Source organism: Heterocephalus glaber, unplaced genomic scaffold, assembly GCF_053883595.1.
Source record: "Heterocephalus glaber isolate CG9 unplaced genomic scaffold, H.glaber_assembly_v1.0 deba00000809, whole genome shotgun sequence".
In the NCBI taxonomy this organism is placed as follows: Eukaryota; Metazoa; Chordata; class Mammalia; order Rodentia; family Bathyergidae; genus Heterocephalus; species Heterocephalus glaber.
In genome coordinates, this window is record NW_028258163.1 from 1564533 (window position 1) to 1586166 (window position 21634).

The 21634-nt window shown below is 38.8% G+C and overlaps 1 protein-coding gene across 9 annotated transcripts in view; it reads right to left on the reverse strand.

Moving 5' to 3' along the window:
- The window catches only part of Tubgcp4 (tubulin gamma complex component 4), a 35556-nt gene that overhangs the window by 13504 nt on the left and 418 nt on the right, over nucleotides 1-21634 (reverse strand). For 8 of the 9 annotated variants that reach the window (XR_002388324.2, XR_205957.4, XR_002388323.2 and 5 more), the window contains exons 2-9: nucleotides 16347-16475; nucleotides 14297-14419; nucleotides 13890-13943; nucleotides 12817-12873; nucleotides 11401-11480; nucleotides 10465-10666; nucleotides 7819-7984; nucleotides 7563-7687 (exon numbers count right to left, since the gene is read on the reverse strand). Coding sequence is in view for 6 of the 9 variants with exons in the window: in XM_004861680.4 (XP_004861737.4) it covers nucleotides 7563-7687; nucleotides 7819-7984; nucleotides 10465-10666; nucleotides 11401-11480; nucleotides 12817-12873; nucleotides 13890-13943; nucleotides 14297-14419; nucleotides 16347-16475 (936 nt within the window). In the remaining 3 variants the exon portion in view is untranslated. The remainder of the gene's footprint in view (nucleotides 1-7562; nucleotides 7688-7818; nucleotides 7985-10464; nucleotides 10667-11400; nucleotides 11481-12816; nucleotides 12874-13889; nucleotides 13944-14296; nucleotides 14420-16346; nucleotides 16476-21634) is intronic. The other variant, XM_004861682.4, reaches the window with a different exon arrangement.

Here is a 21634-nt window from a genome sequence, read left to right on the forward strand (position 1 = left end):
GAGCTCGGAATTCTGAACAGCTATAGGCCAACTCCATCTAGTGGCTTGGTATCAGGGATTGAACTCGGGTCCTTGTGCTTGCAAGGGAGGCAGCGGAACCACTGAACTAAATCTCCGGCCCTAAAAATTCTAAGTAAACCAATATCAGTCAATGAAATTGAAGATGTAATTAAAAACTTGCCAACAAAGAAAAGCCCAGCCCCTGACAAGATTCACTGCTGAATTCTATAAGAAATTTAGAGAAGACCTAATGCTGCTGTCTCAAACTCTTTAATGAAATTGAAAGGGAAGCAATACTCCCAAATTCATTCCTAGAAGCAAGCAGTATCCTGATACCAACAACAGAGAATGATCCAACCAAAAAAGAAAACTATAGGGCCAGGGATTTAGCTCAGTGGTTCTGTCACCTGCCTCGAAAGCGCAAGGACCTGAGTTTGATCCCCAGTACCCGCCCACCCAAAAAAGAACTATAGAAAATCCTCAGTAAGATACTGACAGACAGAATGCAGCAAATCATCAAAATGATTACACACCATGACCAAATAGGATTCATCCCAGGGATGCAAGGATGATTCAACATGCACAAATCAATAAATGTAATTTCACTATATTAACAGAATCAAGGACAAAAATCATATTATAGTCTCAGTGGATGCATTCATGATAAAAAAACTCTACAGAAAATTGGTATAGAGTCTTTATCTCAATCTGATAAAAGCCATCTATGACAAACCAACAGCCAACATTATACGAAATGGACAAAAACTGAAAGCTTTAACTCTAAAATCAGGAACAAGACAAGGATATCCACTGTCACCACTCTTATTCAATACAGTTCTGGAAACATTAGCCATAGCAATTAGAAAAGAGAAAGAAATAAAAGGAATGATAGGAAAGAAAGAAATTAATTATTATTCACAGATGATATGATACTCTACATAAGAGACCCAAAAAACTCCACCCAAAGACTTCAAAAGAACAGACCTGAGGATCAATGGAACAGATTAGAAGATGCAAAAACAACTCCAAACATATTCAGCCATCCTTATCTTTGACAAAGGAGCTAAATACCTTCACTAGAAGAAAGATAGTCTCTTTAATAAATGATGCTAGGAAAACTGGCTTTCCACATGCTGAAGACTGAAAGTAGACCCATATCTTTCACTACACACTAACCCAAAATAGAAATGGATCAAAACTAAATCTGCTGAAAGATAGAATAGGTAAGACTCTTGAAGACATTGGTGTAGGCAAAGACTTTATGAACAAAACCCTGATTGCACCGGAACTATTACAAAGAATCAACAACTGGGATCTCATCTTATTAAAAAGCTTTTACACAACAAGAGAAACCACCAACAGAGTGAAGAGACAACCCACAATGAGGGGAAAAAAATTTACCATCTATCTCAGACAAAGGACTAACAGCTAGAATATATAAAGAACTCAAAAAAATCAGACCCCCCCAAATTTAAAGACCCAATCTAAACATGCACATTTGAAATAAATAGCCACTTCTCAGATGAAGTAGAAACAGCAAATAAATATATTAAAAAATGTTCAACATCACTGGTCATTTGAAAAATGCAAATTAAAGTAAGTGACATTCCATCTTGCTCCAACCAATAACAAATGCTGGAGGGGTTATGGGGAAAAAAGGAACCTTTCTCCACTGTTGATGGGGCACGTAGACTGGGGCAACCACTCTGGAAATCAGTGTGGAGATTCCTCAAAGAACTAAAACTGGAGGTTCCATTTGACCCAGCTACTGTCCTTCTTGGTATCTTCCCGAAAGAATTAAAAGCATCACACACACAAAAAATAAATAAATTAAAAAAAAAAAAAAAGCATCACACCACAGCAATATATGCACATCCATCTTTATAGCAGCACAGTTTGTAATAGCTAAATCTTGGAAACAGCCCAAATGCCCATCAATGGATGAATGGATAAAGATGTGGCTTTTTTTTATATAAATCCTGAGGAGTCTGACGACGACATGTGCTTTGGTCTTTTTGACTAAACCTCATTTTGTAACATGTTCAATAAAAACTGAACAGCTGAAAAAAAAAAAAAACCAAACTTCTTTCGATTTTTTGATTTGTTTTTCTCTGGGTGATATTAAAAGACATACATTTACTAAATTCTTATAATGAAATGAGGAAGGGCTCCCAGAAACATGTGGGTAAAATAAGTTTAGAGCTGAACGTGACCTCAAATTCCGTCACAGTTTGTCTAGTTGATGGAGCATTGACTAGAGTACTATTCTGCCATAAAGGAGGATGAACTTCAGACATTTATAGCTAAGTGGATCCACCTTGAGATCACACTCTTTTTTTTTTTTTTTTTGGTACCAGGGATCGAACTTGGGTCTTTGCACTTGCAAGGCAAGCGGCAGAACCACTAAGCCAAATCCCTGGCCTGAGATCATACTCTTAAGTGAAATAAATCAAACACACATGTTTAAATACCGCATTGTTTTCTGGTGTGAAGAAACCAAAAGTGGAAATAAGGACTAAAAATGTATAATAGATATTGGGAAATGGGAAGGAAATGTTCAAATGGGGAGGGGAACAAGGAAGAAGAGAGGGAGAAGAAAAAAAGTGAAAACAGAAAAAATAGAAACAGCTTTTGTACAGAGGAAGGGGAGGGGTTTAGGGAAAAGGGGCAGGAGGTACCGTGTATCGTGTGCAGGTGCAAATTCCCTATGATGAGTGTTATCATTATGTATGCCTAAAATGTACAAATAAATGTGTTGCTATTAAAAATAAAGTTAATTAAAAAAGTCAAGGGAACTTGGGTTCCGCATATAAAAAAAATACTGAGAAGAACAAGGATGTGGAGAAAGGCAACCCTTGCACACTGTTGGGAATAAAATTAGTACAGCCACTATGGAAAACAGTATGGAGGGTCTCCAAAAATTAAACATATCAATACCATGAGATAGCAACCCCACTCCTGGATATACATCCAAAGGAAATGAAATCAGTCTGCCACAGACGCTTCTGCACTCCCATGTTCACTGCTGCAGTAGTCACAAGAGCCAAGAAATGGAAACCACCGAAGTGTCTCTCCGTTGATGAATGGATAAAAAATGTGGCACATAGACACAATGGAATACTGACCCATTCAATCGAATGAAATCCTGTCATTTGCAGCAATATGAGTGAAACTGAGGACTACCATGGTAAGTGAAAGAAGCTGGGCACAGAAAGACAAGAAGTACTGCATCATCTCACCCATATGTTGAATCTCAAAGTTGATTTCCAGTAACTCTAGAGTACAATGGTGGTTATCAGCGGAAGAAAGAGTAAGGAGAGGCTGAGCAGTAAGTTAACACTTAGGAGCAAGGAGTTCCAGTGTGCTATGGCACTGTGCAGTGACTAGAGATAACAATAATGTACTGTATATTTCAAAAAGCTAGAAGAAAGAATTCTGAAAGTTTTTACCATAAAGAAACAGATGTTTAACCAGAATCATACATTATGCAATATATACGTGTATTGAAACATTACATGGTATCCCATTAAATATAAATTTTTATGGTTGGTTGTTTTATAAAGTTTTTTTTTCTTTGTGGTATTAGAGATTGAACTCAAGAGCTTTGCACACACTAGGCAAGTGGTCTATCACTGAAATATATTCCTTGGCCTTTTTATTTTTTTGAGACAATGTCTAGCTAAGTTGCTCAAGCTAACCTTAAATTTATGCTCCTGCAGCCTCAGCCTCCTGAGCTGCTAGGAGTACAGGTATTCACCACTGTGCCAAGTAACTTTCTTTTTATGTATCAGTTAAATGGATTTTTTAAGAACTGAAGATGTAGCTCATCAGTAGAGCGCTTCCCTGGTACGCACAAGGCCCTGGGTTTGATCCTCAGCACTGCCAAAAATAAGATAAAAATTCTACACATTTTTTTTTAATTTAAAAGAAACAAAAAAGAAGAGGTATCAGTGAACTACAAAAATGAAAACTAGATAAAAATAAAAACAAAAGCTGTTCTTTTAGTCTTACTAAATAAAAGGTTAGGCTAAATAAGATTAAATAAAAGAAATGTGAAATAAAATGTAAATAATCACAAAGAGAGATTTTTAAACATAAGGTAGGTCTAGGGCCGGGGATTTAGCTCAGTGTTTCCACTGTCTGCCTCACAAGCACAAGGTCCTGAGTTTGATCCCTGGTACCAAAAATAATAATAATAATAATAACAACAACAAAAGGTAAGTCTAGAAGAAATGGACAAGTTTATAGAAAATGCCAAAATTGTTAAAAAAAAAAAAAGAGAAATGTTTTATGTAAATAGGTTTTCAATAGACAGACTGAAGTTTTCCTTCCTAAAAAATGGTAGCCCAGATTGCTTTTCAGGTAAGTTCAATGAACCTTTAAGTAACATTTCCTGTCTTATATAGGTTATTCTAAAAAAACAGAAAAGAACAAAAGCTACTTAGCCCATTTTATAAAGCATATATAATCTTATTTCAACACTACCTAAGAATAAGACAGGAATAGTCTTATTTTACTAATGAATACAAGTGTAAATATTATAAATATTAAATTGGATAAACAAATACAGTAGTATATTAAAAAATAAAATAATCACAATTGAGTAGAGCTTTTTTTTTTTTTTTTTGGTACCGGGGATCAAACTCTGGTCCTTGCGCTTACACAGCAGGCAGCAAAACCACTGAGCTTTTAAATCCCAGGCTCTGAGTAGAGCTTTTTGCAGGAAGATTCAACATCTGGAAACTAAACCAGAAATTTAAATATGAATAGACAAAACCAAAATAGAAAAAGGATTGAACATAAGAAACTACATCTTCATTGGTACCAAAGGGTCAGATGATAAGTCAAGATAATTTATGGTTAAGTCTTTAAAAATATATTTAAAAAATGAACCAGGAGTGGTGGTGCATAGCTATAATTCCAGCACAAATGTGGTTTCCTTTTCTGGTGACCAATTCAAAAAATCCTAGGTGTTAGACAGCTATGATATAGACACAGAACAGACCTTAAAATGACCATGAAGTATCACTGTACTTGATTTCTTACAGGCAAATAAATATCCAAATGACCTAGAATCCATATTTCTGTTCTTTAAAAATTTGAAAACACTACTTCACCTCTGTCTATATCCTGAGCCAGGCCCCTGTCTAAAAGGGGTATCTTCAAGTTCTTTCATTTTTATTGACTCTAATTCTGCCCTTTTATCATTTTTGTTTCTTTCTTTTTTTTGGAAACAGGGTTTCACTATGTAGTTCAGACTACCCTTGCACTATGCAGCCCAGGATGGGCTCCAACTCACAACGATCTTCCTGCCTCCGCCTCTTGAGTGCTGGGATTACAGGTGTGTGCCATCAGGCCTGGCTCCCATTTTTGTTACAACTGTTTGGAAAGCATAATTAATGGAGGAAAGTAAATTTTTATTTTATTGTATAAGATGTCAAAATTGGTTTTATTTTTTGTGAAATTCTGAAACGAATGTATTGGTAGAAATTCATTTCTAGTTTTGCAAAAATGATAGACAATTGAAGCTCAGATTTTTTGAAGTTTCTTAGAATTGCAGCTAATACTTTTATTATATTATATGTATTATAGGGATATTATTAAAATATATATCCCTGTAACATTATATACTATATATATCTATATAAATGTATAATATATATCATAATGTAATGATCAATATGTAATTACTATATCAAATATATATCACACATCATACATGATATATAATTATATAGCACAATATATAGTATAATATATATAGTATATTATAATATATACCCCTATATTATATGGATATTATTATAACAATAACATAGCAATGAAAGAAAGCGTTTCCAGAAAGAAATATTAGGAGTGTTTTGCAAATATGTGTCATATTCATCCCTTTGGGTATTGCTTTCCTTCCTTTGTAATTTTTCAAAAGTAAGTGCTGTCCCTTGAGTTCGTGGAAGGGGGCTGTGGGGCTCCACGGTGCTGGTGATGTTTAGTGTGTTTCATTTCTTGATCTGAGGCTAGTATAAAGATATGTTCAACTGTGAAAATTCTTCAGGCTATAAACTTATGATTTGTGTATTTTCTACATATTTTAGTACTTCAATGAAAATATTTTAACAAAATTTTAGATACTTAATAGCTTTTAATTATATTTTTAGCTGGTTATTACTTCTATAGAGAAATAGTACTGATTTTTGTAAACTAATCAAACTTGGCAACTTGCTGAACATTTAGTTCTAATAGTTGATTCTACCGAGTTGTTTTGACAGATGATCAGATTATCTCCATGTAATAAGAGTTTTGCAACTTTTCTTCCAATTTTTAAACTTTTCTTTCCTTGCAAGGTCAGCTAGGATCTCTGTGTATGTGTGTGGTACTGGAGACTGAACCCAGGGCCTTCACACTGAGCTACGTCCTCAGCTCCCCTCTTATTTTTTTTTAGACAGTCTCACTGAGTCGGCCAGGCTGGACTTCTGCCTCAACCTCCCAGAGTGCTGGGATTACAGGTGTGTGCCACATTTGCCTTGGCTAGGATCTCCAATACAATGGACCCTTGCGTTAAGACTGGTCTGACATATCAACAACTTGGGTTATAACCAGAATTTTAGTTTTTGTTGTTTGGTACCAGGGATCGAACTCAGGTCCTTGTGCTTGCGGGGCAGGTGGCGGAACCACTGAGCTAAATCCCTGGCCCAGAATTTTAGTTTTAACTTATGACCAAAGTCTTTAGTTACAACCTGAATGCTGGCCGCTTGTGCTTCCAGATGGTCTCAGATATAGATTTATTCCGTAAAGAGTTCTGGAAAGAACATTACAACATCCTTTCCTGTGTGGAGTTAATTGAGAAATCCCGGGCCAGTGTCTCTCTAAGGACACTGAGATCTGCCTGTGTAAGGGAGAGACTTTGAAGGCTGTGTAGAGGAGCTTGAGCCTTCAATTGACCAACCTGAGTTACAACCACCCCTCGGGAACAAACTGAATTTGTAAGTCAAGAGTCCACTGTATTAAACAGATGGCATGAGAGTTTAAATAAACTGTATTAAATAAGAGGCATAATAATAAATGTTTCATTTGTTGGCTCTTAAAACGATTATGTATAGGTCTGGGGATTTAGCTCAGTGGTGCCACAGCCTGCCTCATAAGCACAAGGTCCTGAGTTTGATACCCAGCACCAAAGAAAAAAAAAGATTATGCATGTAAAGCTTTTTGGGTATTTGGTACTGGGGATCGAACTCTGGTCCTTGCGCTTGTGCAGCAGGCAGTGAAACCACTGAGCTCAATCCCCAACCCAAAGCTTTTCTATCACTATAATGTTCAGTGTAAGCCTCTGGAACATAAGTTTATCAAGTTAAAGTAATTATAAGTCTGCTAAAAGTTGTTTTTTGTTTTTCAGTATTGGGGTTTGAGCTTCTACACTGAGTACATCCTCAGTCTTTTTAAAATTTTGAGATAGGGTCTTGCTAAGTTGCTCTGAGGGAGGAGGATCTCTTGAGTTCAAGGCCAGCCTGGGCTACATAGTGAGATTCTGACTCAAAAAACCAAAAAAAGAAAAAAGAAATACAAACCTCAGCCACAGTACTTCGAATACCATCCACCACCTGCTCAAAATCCACTAAGCTGAAAAGCGGCTGCTGCTTTAGCCGATGCAGCTCCGCAGCAAAAGTATCCTCCTGGTTCTTCAAAATAGATCCTGCCGAAGAGAAAGACTGTCACAGGAAGACAAGAGAGCTGGACAAGGTGTCCAGAGAGGCCAGTAGCTTCAGCTTGCTGTGGGCCATGCAGGATGAGAAGAGCCCAGCTCATGGCCAAGAACAACCCTACCTTTTCTGGTCAGGGTCACATTCTGGTTCTCAAACATCTGCACAGACTCTCCAACGAAAAGGATTTTTTCAGCAACCCTCACTGGAATGTATGATGGTAAAATCTCTACCCGTAGGGAAAACTGCTTTAGAGAAGGTGCCAGCATGTTCTCTTCCTCAATCAGACGCTAGGAAGGAAACAACTCTCTTCAGAGATCAAGCATGAAGTTAAGGAAAGGAAAACGGAGAAGTACCTGATTACAACCCCAACCCATGATTAGTATTTTTTAGAAACAGGGACTACAAATCTGAATATGCACAATTCTTAATCACCCATGTTGGAGATTTGCATCTCATTGTCAGGTAACAGAGTGGGAGGATGACTTTTGAACACTGGGATTTTAGTCCTCTCCCTGCCTTCACTACGTGAAACATGGACAGCTGATCAGCTTCCTTACTCATAATGTAAGAGCTGTGCTTTATTTTTTTCCAGGTCTATGTATGTCTGCTCTGCTGCTATTCCTCAGCCCTCTCCTAGACCCTCTCTTTTCCTCTTGTTCTACAGTGTGGAACACTCTTCTGAGACAATCACATTTTTTGTGGCATCAATAAACATAACAGAGTCTTAATCTTTTTATGTCACAGGCTTCTCTGCAGTTACAAAAGCTGTGTACCATCCAGGTAAATGCATAGGCATTGTAATATTTTGAGAACCTCTTGAAGCCACCAATGCCCCTCAGATTAAAAACTTCTGAGCTACATGCTGGTTGACACCATGTTTAGTTTTATATATTTAGTTATTGTTTTTTGAGACAGGGTCTTACTATGCAGTTCAGACTGACCTTGAACTCACTGTGTAACCCAGGCTGGCCTGGTACTCCCAGCGATCCTCCTGCCTCAGAATCCCAAGTGCTGGAATCATAGGCATGTGCTACCACACCTAGTTCTCTGTTTAGATTTAGATAAAGCTACACTGTTCTCATGAGCCCCAGGCTTAGGTCACTAGACATTTCCTCAAATTCCTTTTTTTTTTTTTGAGAAAAGGTCTCCTCTCTATGTAATTCAGGCTAGCCTCAAACTCACTGTAATCCTCCTGCTTCAGCCTCCCAAGTGCTGTATACTACCACACATGGCATTTCCTTACATTTATAATGCTGAAAATTCAATCCATCTTTCCTCCCGACACCAGCAGTGCACATTCCCTACCAATACAACATGCTGCAGGCAGAATCTTAGGCATTATCCTTGATCCTTCCCTCTTTACCCACAACCAACCAGTCAGTAAGGCCTATTGATTCCTCCTCCTAAACCTCTCAAGCTCTTCACTTTTCTCCGTATTCACTCACCACCTTTAGTTGAAGGCACTATTCTTTTCCACCTAAGTATCCCCACCACACTCTTAACTGGTCTGCCTGTATCTAATCTTGGTTTATAAAAAAATGATCCCTTACACAGCATCCAGAGTGACCACAAAGTCTGTTTTACCCTTTTCCCTAAAAGCCTTCAATGACTCCCAGTTCTTCTAGGTTCAAGCCCACATTTCTTCCTGCTGTTTATAAGTGGCTTTATGATCTTGCCTCTGCTCAACTCAACAGCCTCATCAATTTCCACCTATTCTCTCCCCTCTCCCATTTCTCACACATTACCTGACCACTTCAATGGAATTACTAATGGTTCCCCAAAGGAGCTAGCACTTCTCAACCTCTGTAACTTTACACACATTATTCCCTCTGTCTAGACATGTCTTGACGGGCCCTCCTAAACACTCTGCAATCTAGACATGAGGAGCCTTGTCTGGTTACTTCATTTTCCAAGAACACTCATGCTTACTGTTTTTCAGAACATGTAGTACACTATAATACAAGTGTCTACTTTATTGTAAACAAAACTATAAGCTCCTTAAGGACAGAAATTTTTTTTTGGTACCGGAAATCGAACTCAGGGCCTCAGATTTGCCAGGTAGGCGCTGTGCTGCTGAGCTACATTCCCAGCCCAGGACAGAACATTTTTTTATATGTCCATGTAGTTGTGATACTTAGAACCATGCCCAGCACATATTAGGCATTCAAATGAAATATAACAAGATAAATGAATGGACAGATGGATAGATGGAAGAATATGGACAATTCAGGACTTTGAGGAGTGCAATGAAAACTCCAAACTTATTTTAAAAACTACATGGTAGTTGGGAGGGGAATTTAGTTCAGTGCCACCGCCTGCCTCACAAGTACAAGATCCTGAGTTCGATCCCTGGTACCAAAAAAACCCCCCAAAAACAAAACTACAGGGTAGCTACAGTTTGTAGAGACAAGACTTATTATCTACCCCTTAAAATGTATATAATGGGAAAAAAAAGAATATTCGAAAAGAAATCTCACAAATAAATATGTAAAAAATTTTATATCTTTTCCCCCAATGCCAGGGATGGAACCTTCTGCATGCTGGGCAAGGGCAAGTATTCTACTACTGAACTACAGTCCCAGCTCCTCACAATTATATTTTCTCACTCAGAGCCTTGCATTAGTTAAAAGAAAACTCAGTGTCTACACATAAAGAGTCTATGGAAGGTGCCAAGCTATGATGAACAGGAGGGATCAGCAAAAGATGATTTAGCTGTAGACACTGCTGACTCCTGTGGAGAATGCTGGGCTGCTTGCTGTGCTCTCACCAAGTCCTGGAGCTCTCTCAATTGCTTTCCTGTCAGTCCCCCAATGCCCAGGTCCTCCTCATCCTCTTCTGGCTGGGCACTGATATTGCCAGAAGATGGACCCTGTTTAATAAAGAACTCTTCATACTGGTCCAAGAGAAGTCCATGCAGCATCCAGGCTGAGAGCTGCTTATACATGACCCCGTGACACACAGCCAGGACTCTGAGGAGACAAAGAAGCAAGAACTTTAGAAGTCCACTTGGAGAATACTGAACCCCACCAATGCTGCACATGTTATTATGGCATTTGTCTTTTAGTGGGTTTATACTTTATCTAGTGAATATATCTTTATTTAGCTTTTTTTCTACTGCTAATTTTCTAATTTCCTAATATAGCAGACAACATTGCAGTGAACACGTTTGTACATAGAGTTATTTTCTTCTTTTAAATAATTTTGTTAGGAAAAACTTTCTGAGTGGCATTATGGGATTATAAAATATAAATACTTTTTTTTTCTTTTGGTACTGGGGATCGAACTCAGGACCTGGAGCTTTCGAGGCAGGTGCCAGAACCACTGAGCTAAATCCCCGGCCCATTACTTTTAAGGACTATGATGTGAAAACACTGGATATTCCAATACACATATATGAACATAGTATGCAGGATCTGGTACATGTAAAGGGAATCCTACAAGGATAATGAGCTCTAGAAGTTAAAAAGGATGGTCTTGAGGGGACTTGGGAGCTAATCCTGGCTTTGATTCTTTACTTTATAACCCTTTCTGCAATACCTGAGCCACCGTGAGGATTACATGGGTTACTCTGCTCAACAGGGGTTTTCTATCCCAGTCATAACTCTCCCCAAAGGAAACTGGAGGTGACCGGAAATTATGACATGTGAGAAGTGAAGTCACTTGAACTAACACCACCCCAATCCCAAATTAAGCCATGGCATACTTTTCTAGTGCACTTCGAACAGGAGGCAGACCCCCACAGCTGTGTTTGTAGACTGTCTCCAGGATCTGACAGCCATGAATCTGTGGGAAATACAGCCTTGTCAAATTATATTCTTTTTCAACAGTTCATTGAATATAAACTCATATTCTGTTTTCCAAGAGGGGACAATCCAGTAGAGAATGGAGATAAACTGTCCGATAAGATTTCTATATTGTGGTTCTCAGAGACAGACCTCTCCCACCAGCATCGTCAGAGCCACCTCTGGACTCAGAAGGTTGCAAACTTGGGCAGGGCTCAGCAGTCTAACCAAACCTCTAGAGAGTAACATAGAGCAAAGTGCATGGGAACCAGTGCACAAAGGAAACCAGAAGCATTTAGTTAGGAGAGCTCACTTTTTCTGGTTAAGGCCCAATTCAGACCACTAAAGACCACTTTAAGGACCAATTCAGACCACTTTCTCCCAAATCCACTGCCTCTATGTCCTTCATGCTTCTTTTCTTAAAAGGTATCATATATCATAAAGCCCATCTACTTTAAGTAATTATTTAAGTTTTTAATTTGCAGCACTGTGCAGCCATCACCATAATCCAGTTTTGTAACATTCCATCACTCTTAACAGAATCCTCTTTGTGCCTATTTGCAATCAAGCTCATTCTCACACTTAGCCCGTGCTCTTGACCAGCTCGTATTTCAGCCCTGTAGAGCCTCAGCACACTAGTTTAGCAGTGTGACAAATTAACTGGTTAACTGGTTATATTCATTAGGGTGAACATTCTTAATAAGCTAAGGCACAAATATAGGAGTTTAAAAACATGGAGACTAGGGCCAAACATGTTTAACCTATTTGTCTATTTGGTCCAATTATGGACTGACTCAGGACAGCAGATTCTTTTAATATAAAATCTCAAAGCATTTATTCTTCACAGTTATTAACTGTGTCCAGAAAAGACATTCTCCCTGATATTGGGGACTCTAAATTTTCAATGCATATGATGAAAGCTTATGACAAGAATAAAGTATGTCGGTTTTACCTACTGATTTCATAATTCTCAGGAAACAGCACCTTAACCATAAACCTACCACCTTCTTTGTAAGGATTATCTTTCTGCTTCTCCTCAAGACCCTACAGAGTTCTAAACGCTTACTACAAATTGCTTTCACCTCTGAACTTCCATAGAATTTTTTTTTTTACCCCAGCAACCTTTCCTCTGCCTTCTGAACAAGGATGTGCTTACAGACAGAACAGTATTTTTGCATTCCTGGCACTTACCATGATATATAGACAGGTATTTTTGAATAAGTCAATTAACACTAAAATAGAAAAACTAGGGTCTTCCAAAAGGAATGTAGGGCAACATTAATGATTAATATTTCTTTTTCTTACCAGAGTAAAAGGAAAAAAAGGAAAATTCTCACCTTTTGACTTTTAATTTGCTCTACTACAACCATCACAGAGGGAAAAAGCAGCTGGAACTGCAAAGTAAATAATAATTAAGGGTATATAATCAAATCCCACAGAAAAAAATAAACTCAGGAAATGCTTTTGTTTCTATACAGCCCAACTTAAGAAAAATGGCAATACTTTCTGTTTTTCTCTTTTTTTGGTACCAGGGATTGAACTCGGGACCTTGTACTTGTGAGGCAGGTGGTGGAACCAATGAGCTAAATCCCGGGCCCTAATGGCAATACTTTGAACAGTCAGGATCTAGTGTCCTAAGGTAATCTGATGAGGGGGTTAGCTACAAACAAGAGGTGGCAGACAGAGCTGTTTCTATTTCTGAGACTGGCATAATTGTCAATACTGATATCACTAAAAGAGCATTAATATGAGACATTAGGTATTAACTTAATTTGGAACTCTAAATAGTTCTGATGTAGCAAAAGGCACCTAACATAAAATACTGGGTTCTGACATCATAAGTTCTTAAAAACAGTGTCATAACTTATTTGTTGAGAACCAATCATAATATGTATAGATTGACAGGGGCCAGGCCACAGGTCCCACAGTTCTAAGCCAATGCTGACGTGCTTCAGGAACAGAGAAGTATGCAAAAGGCTGCAGACTTCTTGGCTGTGTGGGAAAGCTGTAAGCACAGCACTCCTGAGGCAAAATAGCATCTGAGGAGGACAATACAAAATGCAGAATGTAGGTATGGGGAAGGACCTGAATTTGTTCCCTCTGAGATGCTAAACTTGTTCTCTATTTTGCTACCCTAATCTTATTGCAGTCACTGTTCCTGGAAAAGTATACTACCCCTCCCTTGAGCTTCTCACTGGCTAATAAAAGTGGGCCCACCTCGGAGTTTGTCGGGCCTGTTCACTACAGGCAGATTCCTCCTGGTCTCCCTTGTACCCTGAATATTGTTTCTGTCTCTTTCTTTTATTCCCCGTTGTCCTCTCTACAGGTAACTGACGGTCTGATCAGCTCCTGAAAGTTATTCTAACAATATCAATGAATTCCAAGGCATTTTGTTATTTGGGCAGCATACCTGATCTAAGGAGTAATTGACGTGTGATATGGAGAGATGGGGGTCAGCCAAGAACTGCAATTAAAAACAAAATCTGATTAGGGCTCCATACAAAATACCTTGAACCAGTTTAATCTATGAAAACTAAAAAAGAATCTGAGAATGGGCTTGGTATTAGTTGTAGGCTATAGAAAACTGCTAATTTGTATGCTATTATATTTTAGGGGATTAAAAAACCCAAGCCAGAGCTCTTCTAAACTCATGAGCTTCTGCTATGATCTATAAGCAATTTTGATTCTTGCTTGGGCAATCAAAGATGGAACAATGTACCTGCTCCACTTGACCTTATCAAAGGGCATTTCAAATTCAAGAGTATAATCTAATCTGCTGTGCCAGAGGTACTGCTTCTCACATCTTTTCTTTCTTACCTCTTGTTCCAAATCAAGCAGTGCCTGGCGATAAGGCTGCAAAACAGAATCTAGCCCTGTGCAGAAGGCCCTTAGGTAGATTCCATGTAACCCGCCTTGGCCCTGCTGTGAAGGGTGGTGATCCTGAAATCAAACAGACAGAAGTCAACTTCTTAGCTCAGGTCCTAAACCTGAGCTGACATTAACCCTGGAGGGATAAGGAGGGAGACGTTATCTGTTACTAGTGGTATGTTTTTGCTTAAATCCATATCAGGGGCTGGGGATTTAGCTTAGCGGCACCATACCTACCTCAAAAGTGCAAGGTCCTAAGTTCGATCCCCGGTACCAAAAAATAATAATAATAGTAATAATTCCATATCAAAGCAATGCTTCAGTGAGAAGAAAACTCAAATGAAGATAAAGCTTTTCCTCTGACCCTTAATTTAATTTTATTTTACAGTACTGGGTAATGAACTTAGGACCTTTACACTGAGCTACATCCCTAGAACTTCTTCATTTTTTGAAACAGGGTATTGTTACTAAGTTGCTCAGGCTGTGCTTACTCTTGTGATCCTCTTGTCTCAGATTCCCAGGCCATTGGGATCACAGGCATGTGCCACTATGCCCAGCTCCTTTGACCTTTTAAAATGTGACAATATTTCAGTTTTCCAAGCAGTTCCCAATGTAGCAGACAGTACTCTATGTCAGTGCAGATTTCTCTACAACTTAATTCTGATCTTATTGTTTCCAACTTAAAACCCTTCGGTGGCTCTCCACTGCCAAAGTAACATCCAAATTCCTCTGGCCCATCTCCATTTCTCCAAAATCATCTTTCAGCTTCCAGCTGTACCTCATTGTCAGACTCCCGGAAGTTCACCAGCTGTGCCTTGCTTCTCTCTCTGGTTCCTCTGACTGCTGTGCAGGACCTTGTAACTGAATGCATTACTCCACAAAGTCCTTTCTAACTCTCTAGGGGATTAACCACTCTACCTTGCTACTTTCGTAACATTTCTACTTAATGCTCGAATTGTACTTTTCTTTAGATGTCACCCTTACTAGAGCACAAGCCTCATAAAGGTAAGGACCATACTTGACTCATCTTTGTATCTCAGCTCTTAGTATAATCCTTTGAACCAGATAAATATTTCACTGAATAAAAAATGAACTCAAGCCTTCCTAACCTCCCATTTCCTGCCTGACTTAGCAGTTCACCAAGAATACAAATCTGGTGACCAATGTTGGGGGGCTGAGAGATTCACATCATGGGTTATATCCAAATACAGGTTATCTTTTTGGAAACCAGTAAATCCTTTTTTTTTTTCTTTTGGTAGGACCTTATGGAAGCTTATATGGGGAACAACTGTGGTTAACAGCTGACTAAAGGCTACAATGGATGAACAGCTTTTCTGGCTATGAATGGGTTTGCGTGATCAAGCCTTGGGGGTAGTTGGCTGGACAACAGAATTCAGCCACAAATGTGGTAGGAGGCTTGGGCTCAGGGGTTAGAAAGCAGGGTATAGCTAGAGGACACTGCAAAAGGATGCTGGCAGTTCTTGAAAATAAACACAGCTACACTAAGAGCAGCATGGACACAGGTGAAACAGACGACCAGACTGGCTTACAACCAGCCAATTTTGTCCTGGTTTCGTGTCATTTCAGAAAACTGAACAATCTCATTTATTACAAAATTAAAGAGGAAAGAAGCATGTTTTTTACTTTTCAAAAAAAGGAGGTACTTGTGCCTGTCTGGCAAGTGCAAGGCCCTAAGTTTGATTCCCAGTACCAAAAACAGAAAAAAAAAAAAAAGAAAAGAGGTACTATAGGTATCTAGAATTTGGGAAGGTGGGAATTCACACATCACATAAGATAAAATCACACAGTCATCAAAATACAGCACAGGCTTTTTTCTCCCTTTTACATACAAAAAAACTATTAGAGACCTTGCTTTCACTGCAGTATTTCCAGTGACAAGAAATTCCTCATTTATTTCATATGGCTCCGCAGCGAGCTCACTAAGTGTGACAAAAGTTCCTGCCTTCTAAGGGAAATACATGCCAGAACAGGGTCCCACCTGTTGCTGCACATGGCCTGTGTACTGTTCAATGAACTCAGTGAAGTGGATATAGTCTGTGCCAAGCCGGCAGAGTCGATTCAGGACGCTGGTCTCACTGGGGTGGAGAAATGGGAAATCCTGCGACACCTGTAAGAAAAGAGACAATGACAAAAACATGGATGACTTCTAGTCACTGCCCTACATTCTTGGGATACTTCAAACGCTTCACACTATCTACCTTTTCCTTACTATTTTTCTTTCCTTAAGATACCCACTTAAGGTTGGTGAATTTTGGTAGCAAAAGTATTTCCAAACATCTCAATCTAACTGCTTGTTTATTAAAATAGGTACCATATAGAATTCAAACAATACAAAATGGTATGCACTAACAATGAGTTAGCCTGCCCGGGGGAGGAGTCTGTTACCTGTTATCATCGCAGTCTTCTGGGTACAGCCCAGAAGGAGATGTGGGTTTCCACTTGGCTGCAGCAAAGTCTCATCAGAAATATTGCTCAAAGAGGGGTCTGCAGACCCCAAGCGTTTCTCAGACATATTGTCAGGCTTTATAAATCCTCTCTGAGATTTAAAATTTTGTTTTCACTCCAATAAAAATCTAACATTAATACAAATAATTAAATACATAAAAACACCTTATAACTGGTCACATAAATTTATTTATATTTACATTTTGCTGAGGTTCAGATCTACAATGTCCTCTAGAATGCTCATGTGTTCAGAGAATCGGCTTTAGGAAGGTGACTGAATCTTGAGGGCTCTAACTTGATGAGTGGGTTAATCCACTTATGAGAGCATAATCTGATGGCATTATTAGAAAATGACAGAAAAAGGAGGTGGGGGCTCAATGAAGGGAGTGGATCATGGAGGTATAACCCTGGGGACTATATCTGGCTCCCAGATACTTTTCTGGCTCATTCTCTCTGCTTTCTGGCTGCCATGAGATGAACAGCATTCCTCTGCCACACCCTTCCGCCATAATGGTTCTGCCTCATCACTGGCCTAAAGCTGTGAACACAGCTGACCACAGACTGAACCCTCTGAAACTGTGAGCCAAAATAAACCTTTTTTCCTTTTAGCTGTTTCTAGCTGTTATTTTGTCACAGTGATGAAAAGGTAGCACACATTTGTATTTTTAATTTAAATGAAGGTCAAAAGATAGCTTAGTATAATACAAAAAAGGTTCATAGTAGTTTAAGTTGAAAAAAGTACTGGAAAAATGTATTCTTTTAGCCAACTTCTTAAACATGTGGTAAAATATACATGACATAATATCTACCATTTTAGCCATTTTTAAACATAAAGTTTAGGGGCATTAAAGCACTGTCATACTGTTGTGCAACTATTCATCATATCACACTGTTATGCACCATCCATCTCTAGAACTTTTTCATTTACCCCAGCTGAAACACTGTGCCCATTAACTCCCCATTCTCCTCTCTCCCAGCCCTGGCAAGTACAGTTCTACTTCTGTTTCTATAAATTTGCCTACATTAGTTACCTCATGGAAGTTGAATCACATAATTTTTTCCTTTTCTGACTGGCTTATTTTACTTGGCATAACATCCTGAAGGTTCATTTATATTGCAATATATGTGAGAATTTCCTTTCTTTCGACTCTATGTATATACCACACTTACTTTATTCACTTACTCCTTAATGAATGCTTCAATTGCTTCTACCTTCTGGCTGTTGTGAATAGATGCTGTGAACATGGGTGTAAAAATGTCTGTTGAGCCCTTAATTTTACTTCTTTTGGGTACATTCCCAGAAGTGGAATTACTGAATCAATTGTTTAATTTTTTAAGGAACTGCTATACCATTTTTCACAGTGGCTGCACCATTTTATTTTCCCACCAGCAATGGAGAAGTGTATTCATTTCTCCACAACCTCACCAATGGTTGATACTTTTTAAAATAGTAGCCATCTTTTTTTTTTTTTTTTTTTTTGGTACCAGGGATCGAACTCGGGACCTTCTGCTTGCGAGGCAGGCGCCAGAACCACTGAGCTAAATCCCCGGCCCCAGTAGTAGCCATCTTAAATGGATATGAAGTTGTGTTTCACAGTGATTTTGATTTTGATTTCTCTAGTGCTAGTCATCTTTTCATGTGCTTATTGTCCTTTAAAACACTTGTTTTTGGAGAATCAATCATCTTTTAATTAACACCAACTATATCCCAGACACTATGCTAGCATTCAGACATAAAAGAATTAACAAAATCAGATAAACTCAATGTTCCCAATTTAGTTTCAGCAAAACAATATTCTATGTCACACTGGATCTGTGTTTCTCAATCAGAGGCAATTTTGCTTCTTGTTGGTTGTCATATTGGGTGGATGCTACTGGCATCTAGAGGGCTGAGCCACAGATGCTGCCTAACATCCTGCAGTGCACAAGACAGCCCTTATGATGAAGATTTACACAGACCAAGTGCCAACAGTGCCAAAGTTGAGAAAATTTACATTATGCTGTAGCAGTAATTCAAATTTATTTAGTAGTTTTGTTCACATTTAATTTGTAAAATAAGTTGCTTTTATAGTTAAGAGCAATATATTTGAGTTTATACATAGCTGCATGTGGACATACAGTATATTCAGTATTACAATAAAAATAATTTCATGAATTAATGTGAGAAAATGGAAAAATGGGAACAGAATCTTCGTAAATGGGGAGGTGTGGAGGGGTTGAGGGGGGAGGGCTGGGCAACAGTGAAAAATAGGAACCAGGAGGGATTGTGTAAGGGTGCAAGTTTCCAGTGATGAATGTCATTATGTTGTATACCTAAAATGTACCAATGATTAGAATGAATAATCGATAATGCAAAATAGGAAGAAAAGGTCCAAAGGGGTAGGGGTGGTAGGAGGGGCAGGGGGAAGGAAAGAAGGGAAAAGAAAAATGATGAGAAATGGAAAAAATGGAAACAAAGTCTTTGTAAATAGGGAGGGGTGGAGGGGGTGAAGGGAGGGCTAGGAATGGGGAAAAAATAAGAACTAAGATGCATCATGTAAAGGTACAAGTTCCCAATGAGAAATGTAATTGTGTTGTATACCTAAAATGTACCAATAAAAGAATTTAAGAAAAAAAAAAAAATAATTTCATGAACACTGGGCATTCATGACAATTTTTCTCTGTAATCAAATGTGAAAAAGATTGCTGTGTGGAAAGTATGCAATATTTGTTGTTTCTGTCTTTTCTTCCACAAATATCTGAACACCTACTATGGTGGTATTGTTGCAGCAAATCAGGAGTCGAAATGATCTTTCAGAGACCAGGAGAGTTGAGTCATATAAGAAAGAAGTTTATTGCCAGGCAATGGCCAGTCTCAGGAAATGAGTCCTTATAGGCTGACCTCGAGTTAAGAAAGCTTCTCCTTTATATATCATTTACAGAGTAAGAAGTTCAAGTTGCGGTTACACAGCTGTGTATCAAGACAGCAAGGGACCTTTTTATAGCTTCAAGGTTGGGGGCTTACATAAACAATTTCAAGGCTGTTCTCTTATCTTTCCGGGAACAGGCTGCCCCATCTGAGGGAAAAGGCTCACCCGGTGTTTTTTTAAAACAGGGACAAGGTGACACAGAGGGGGTTTTTCGACAGCTCACACAAAGCACAAAAACAACATATTTCCGCTATATTGTTATTTTAAGCTGACATACAGTTCATGGACAGATGTGCTACAGTAATTATTCATTCCAAGTTATGTTTAGCAGCTCCTTCCACTTCAGTATGAAGACCACACTGTGATCTTTGCCACCTTGGGCAATCTATGTTGGAAAAAGACCCTAAATACGTGACCACAGTAAATAATTACTAATTGTGATAGTACTAGGAAAGAAAGAAGTTGCTGTGACAGAGAGTAATGGCAAAAGGGAAAGATACTTAATTTAAAGATGTGGTCAGGAAACTTTCCGAGGAAGTTACTTCAAAGCTGAGAAGTCAGGAATGAAAGGGAAGAAAATACTGCTTGAGACTTTTTTTGTAAGAAAGAAAGGAGGAGGATGATTTATTTGCGGGCTCTCTCTTTAGCCTCCCCAAGTATCTTTCTTATACTCATCTATTTTACCTTGAAACAGTCTGGCACCCACAAATACTTCCTGAACATTTCCTCCTATGTAAATAGCATTGTGCTAAGTTCTAGGGGGAAATGCTGATTCAGTCTTCAAAGATCTACATACCAACAGTTACAATTCAAAAACTCATCCAAGCTCCCAAACCCCAGAGTCACATTCATAAAGAACAAGAGAATCTCTTTGATGTACAGGTTTTACACACTAACAATGTAATTCTTCTTCTCTTCACAGCCTATATTGCCAGTTAGTTGTGATCAGACAGGCCTAGATTCCTAATTTTTTTTTTTTTTTTTTTTTGAGACAGGGTCTCGTTTTGTAGTTCAGGCTGGCCTTGAACTTGTGACAATTCTCCTGCCTCAGCCTCCCCAAGTGCTGGGATTACAGGAGAGTGCCACCAGGTCCAGCTTTAGATTCCTAATCTTGCTGTTGCTAGGCATAGCAGGCATAAAATGATCTGGATTTCAGATTTGCTCATTTGAAAACCAGGGCTAACAATACCCAAATTACTAGGTCACTGAGAACATTAAATGACATTGCTTTTTTAGTGTATGTGCTGCCGAAGCCAGCATGAGATGACATTACTGAAAGCAGAATTTGACAAGAATACCTCAGATACTACAGCCAGACAGAACTGGGTTCAAAACTAAACTCTGCCTCGGGAGTTAACATTCTGAGCCTAGATTAAATTGTAAAATGGATAGAGGTGGTTGTGAGAATTAAATGAGACACTTCACACGCACAATATCTATTGCATATATATTGACATTTACATTTCTGTTTACACGGAGGCCTGAGAAATTCTACCCCTAGAGCAGAAACTTTCGGGGAAAGGAGTAATGGGGAAAACATTACATGCTCTTGAACTCACTCAACAAAAACTGATGAGGGCTTATGGTGTGTTCAGCGATATGTATTTGGACAAGCCTTGAAAACTTAAGCAGAAAACGAGTGAAAATATAGGAGAAAGTGTCTCCCTTACTCCCCACCCCCGGAATTGAACCCAGGGCTTTGACACTAAGCTAAACTACATCTTCAACGCTTTTTACTTTGAGACAGGGTCTCGTTAAATCGCTAAATTCCCTGGGCTGGGCTTGAATTTGCGACCCGCTCGCCTCAGCCTTCCAGTATGCCGGGATTTCAGGCACGTGCCAAGCTTCCTCCTTCAGTCTGACACCCAGTTCACCAGCAACTTCTGCTAAGGCACCTGGCCCACAAGGGGAG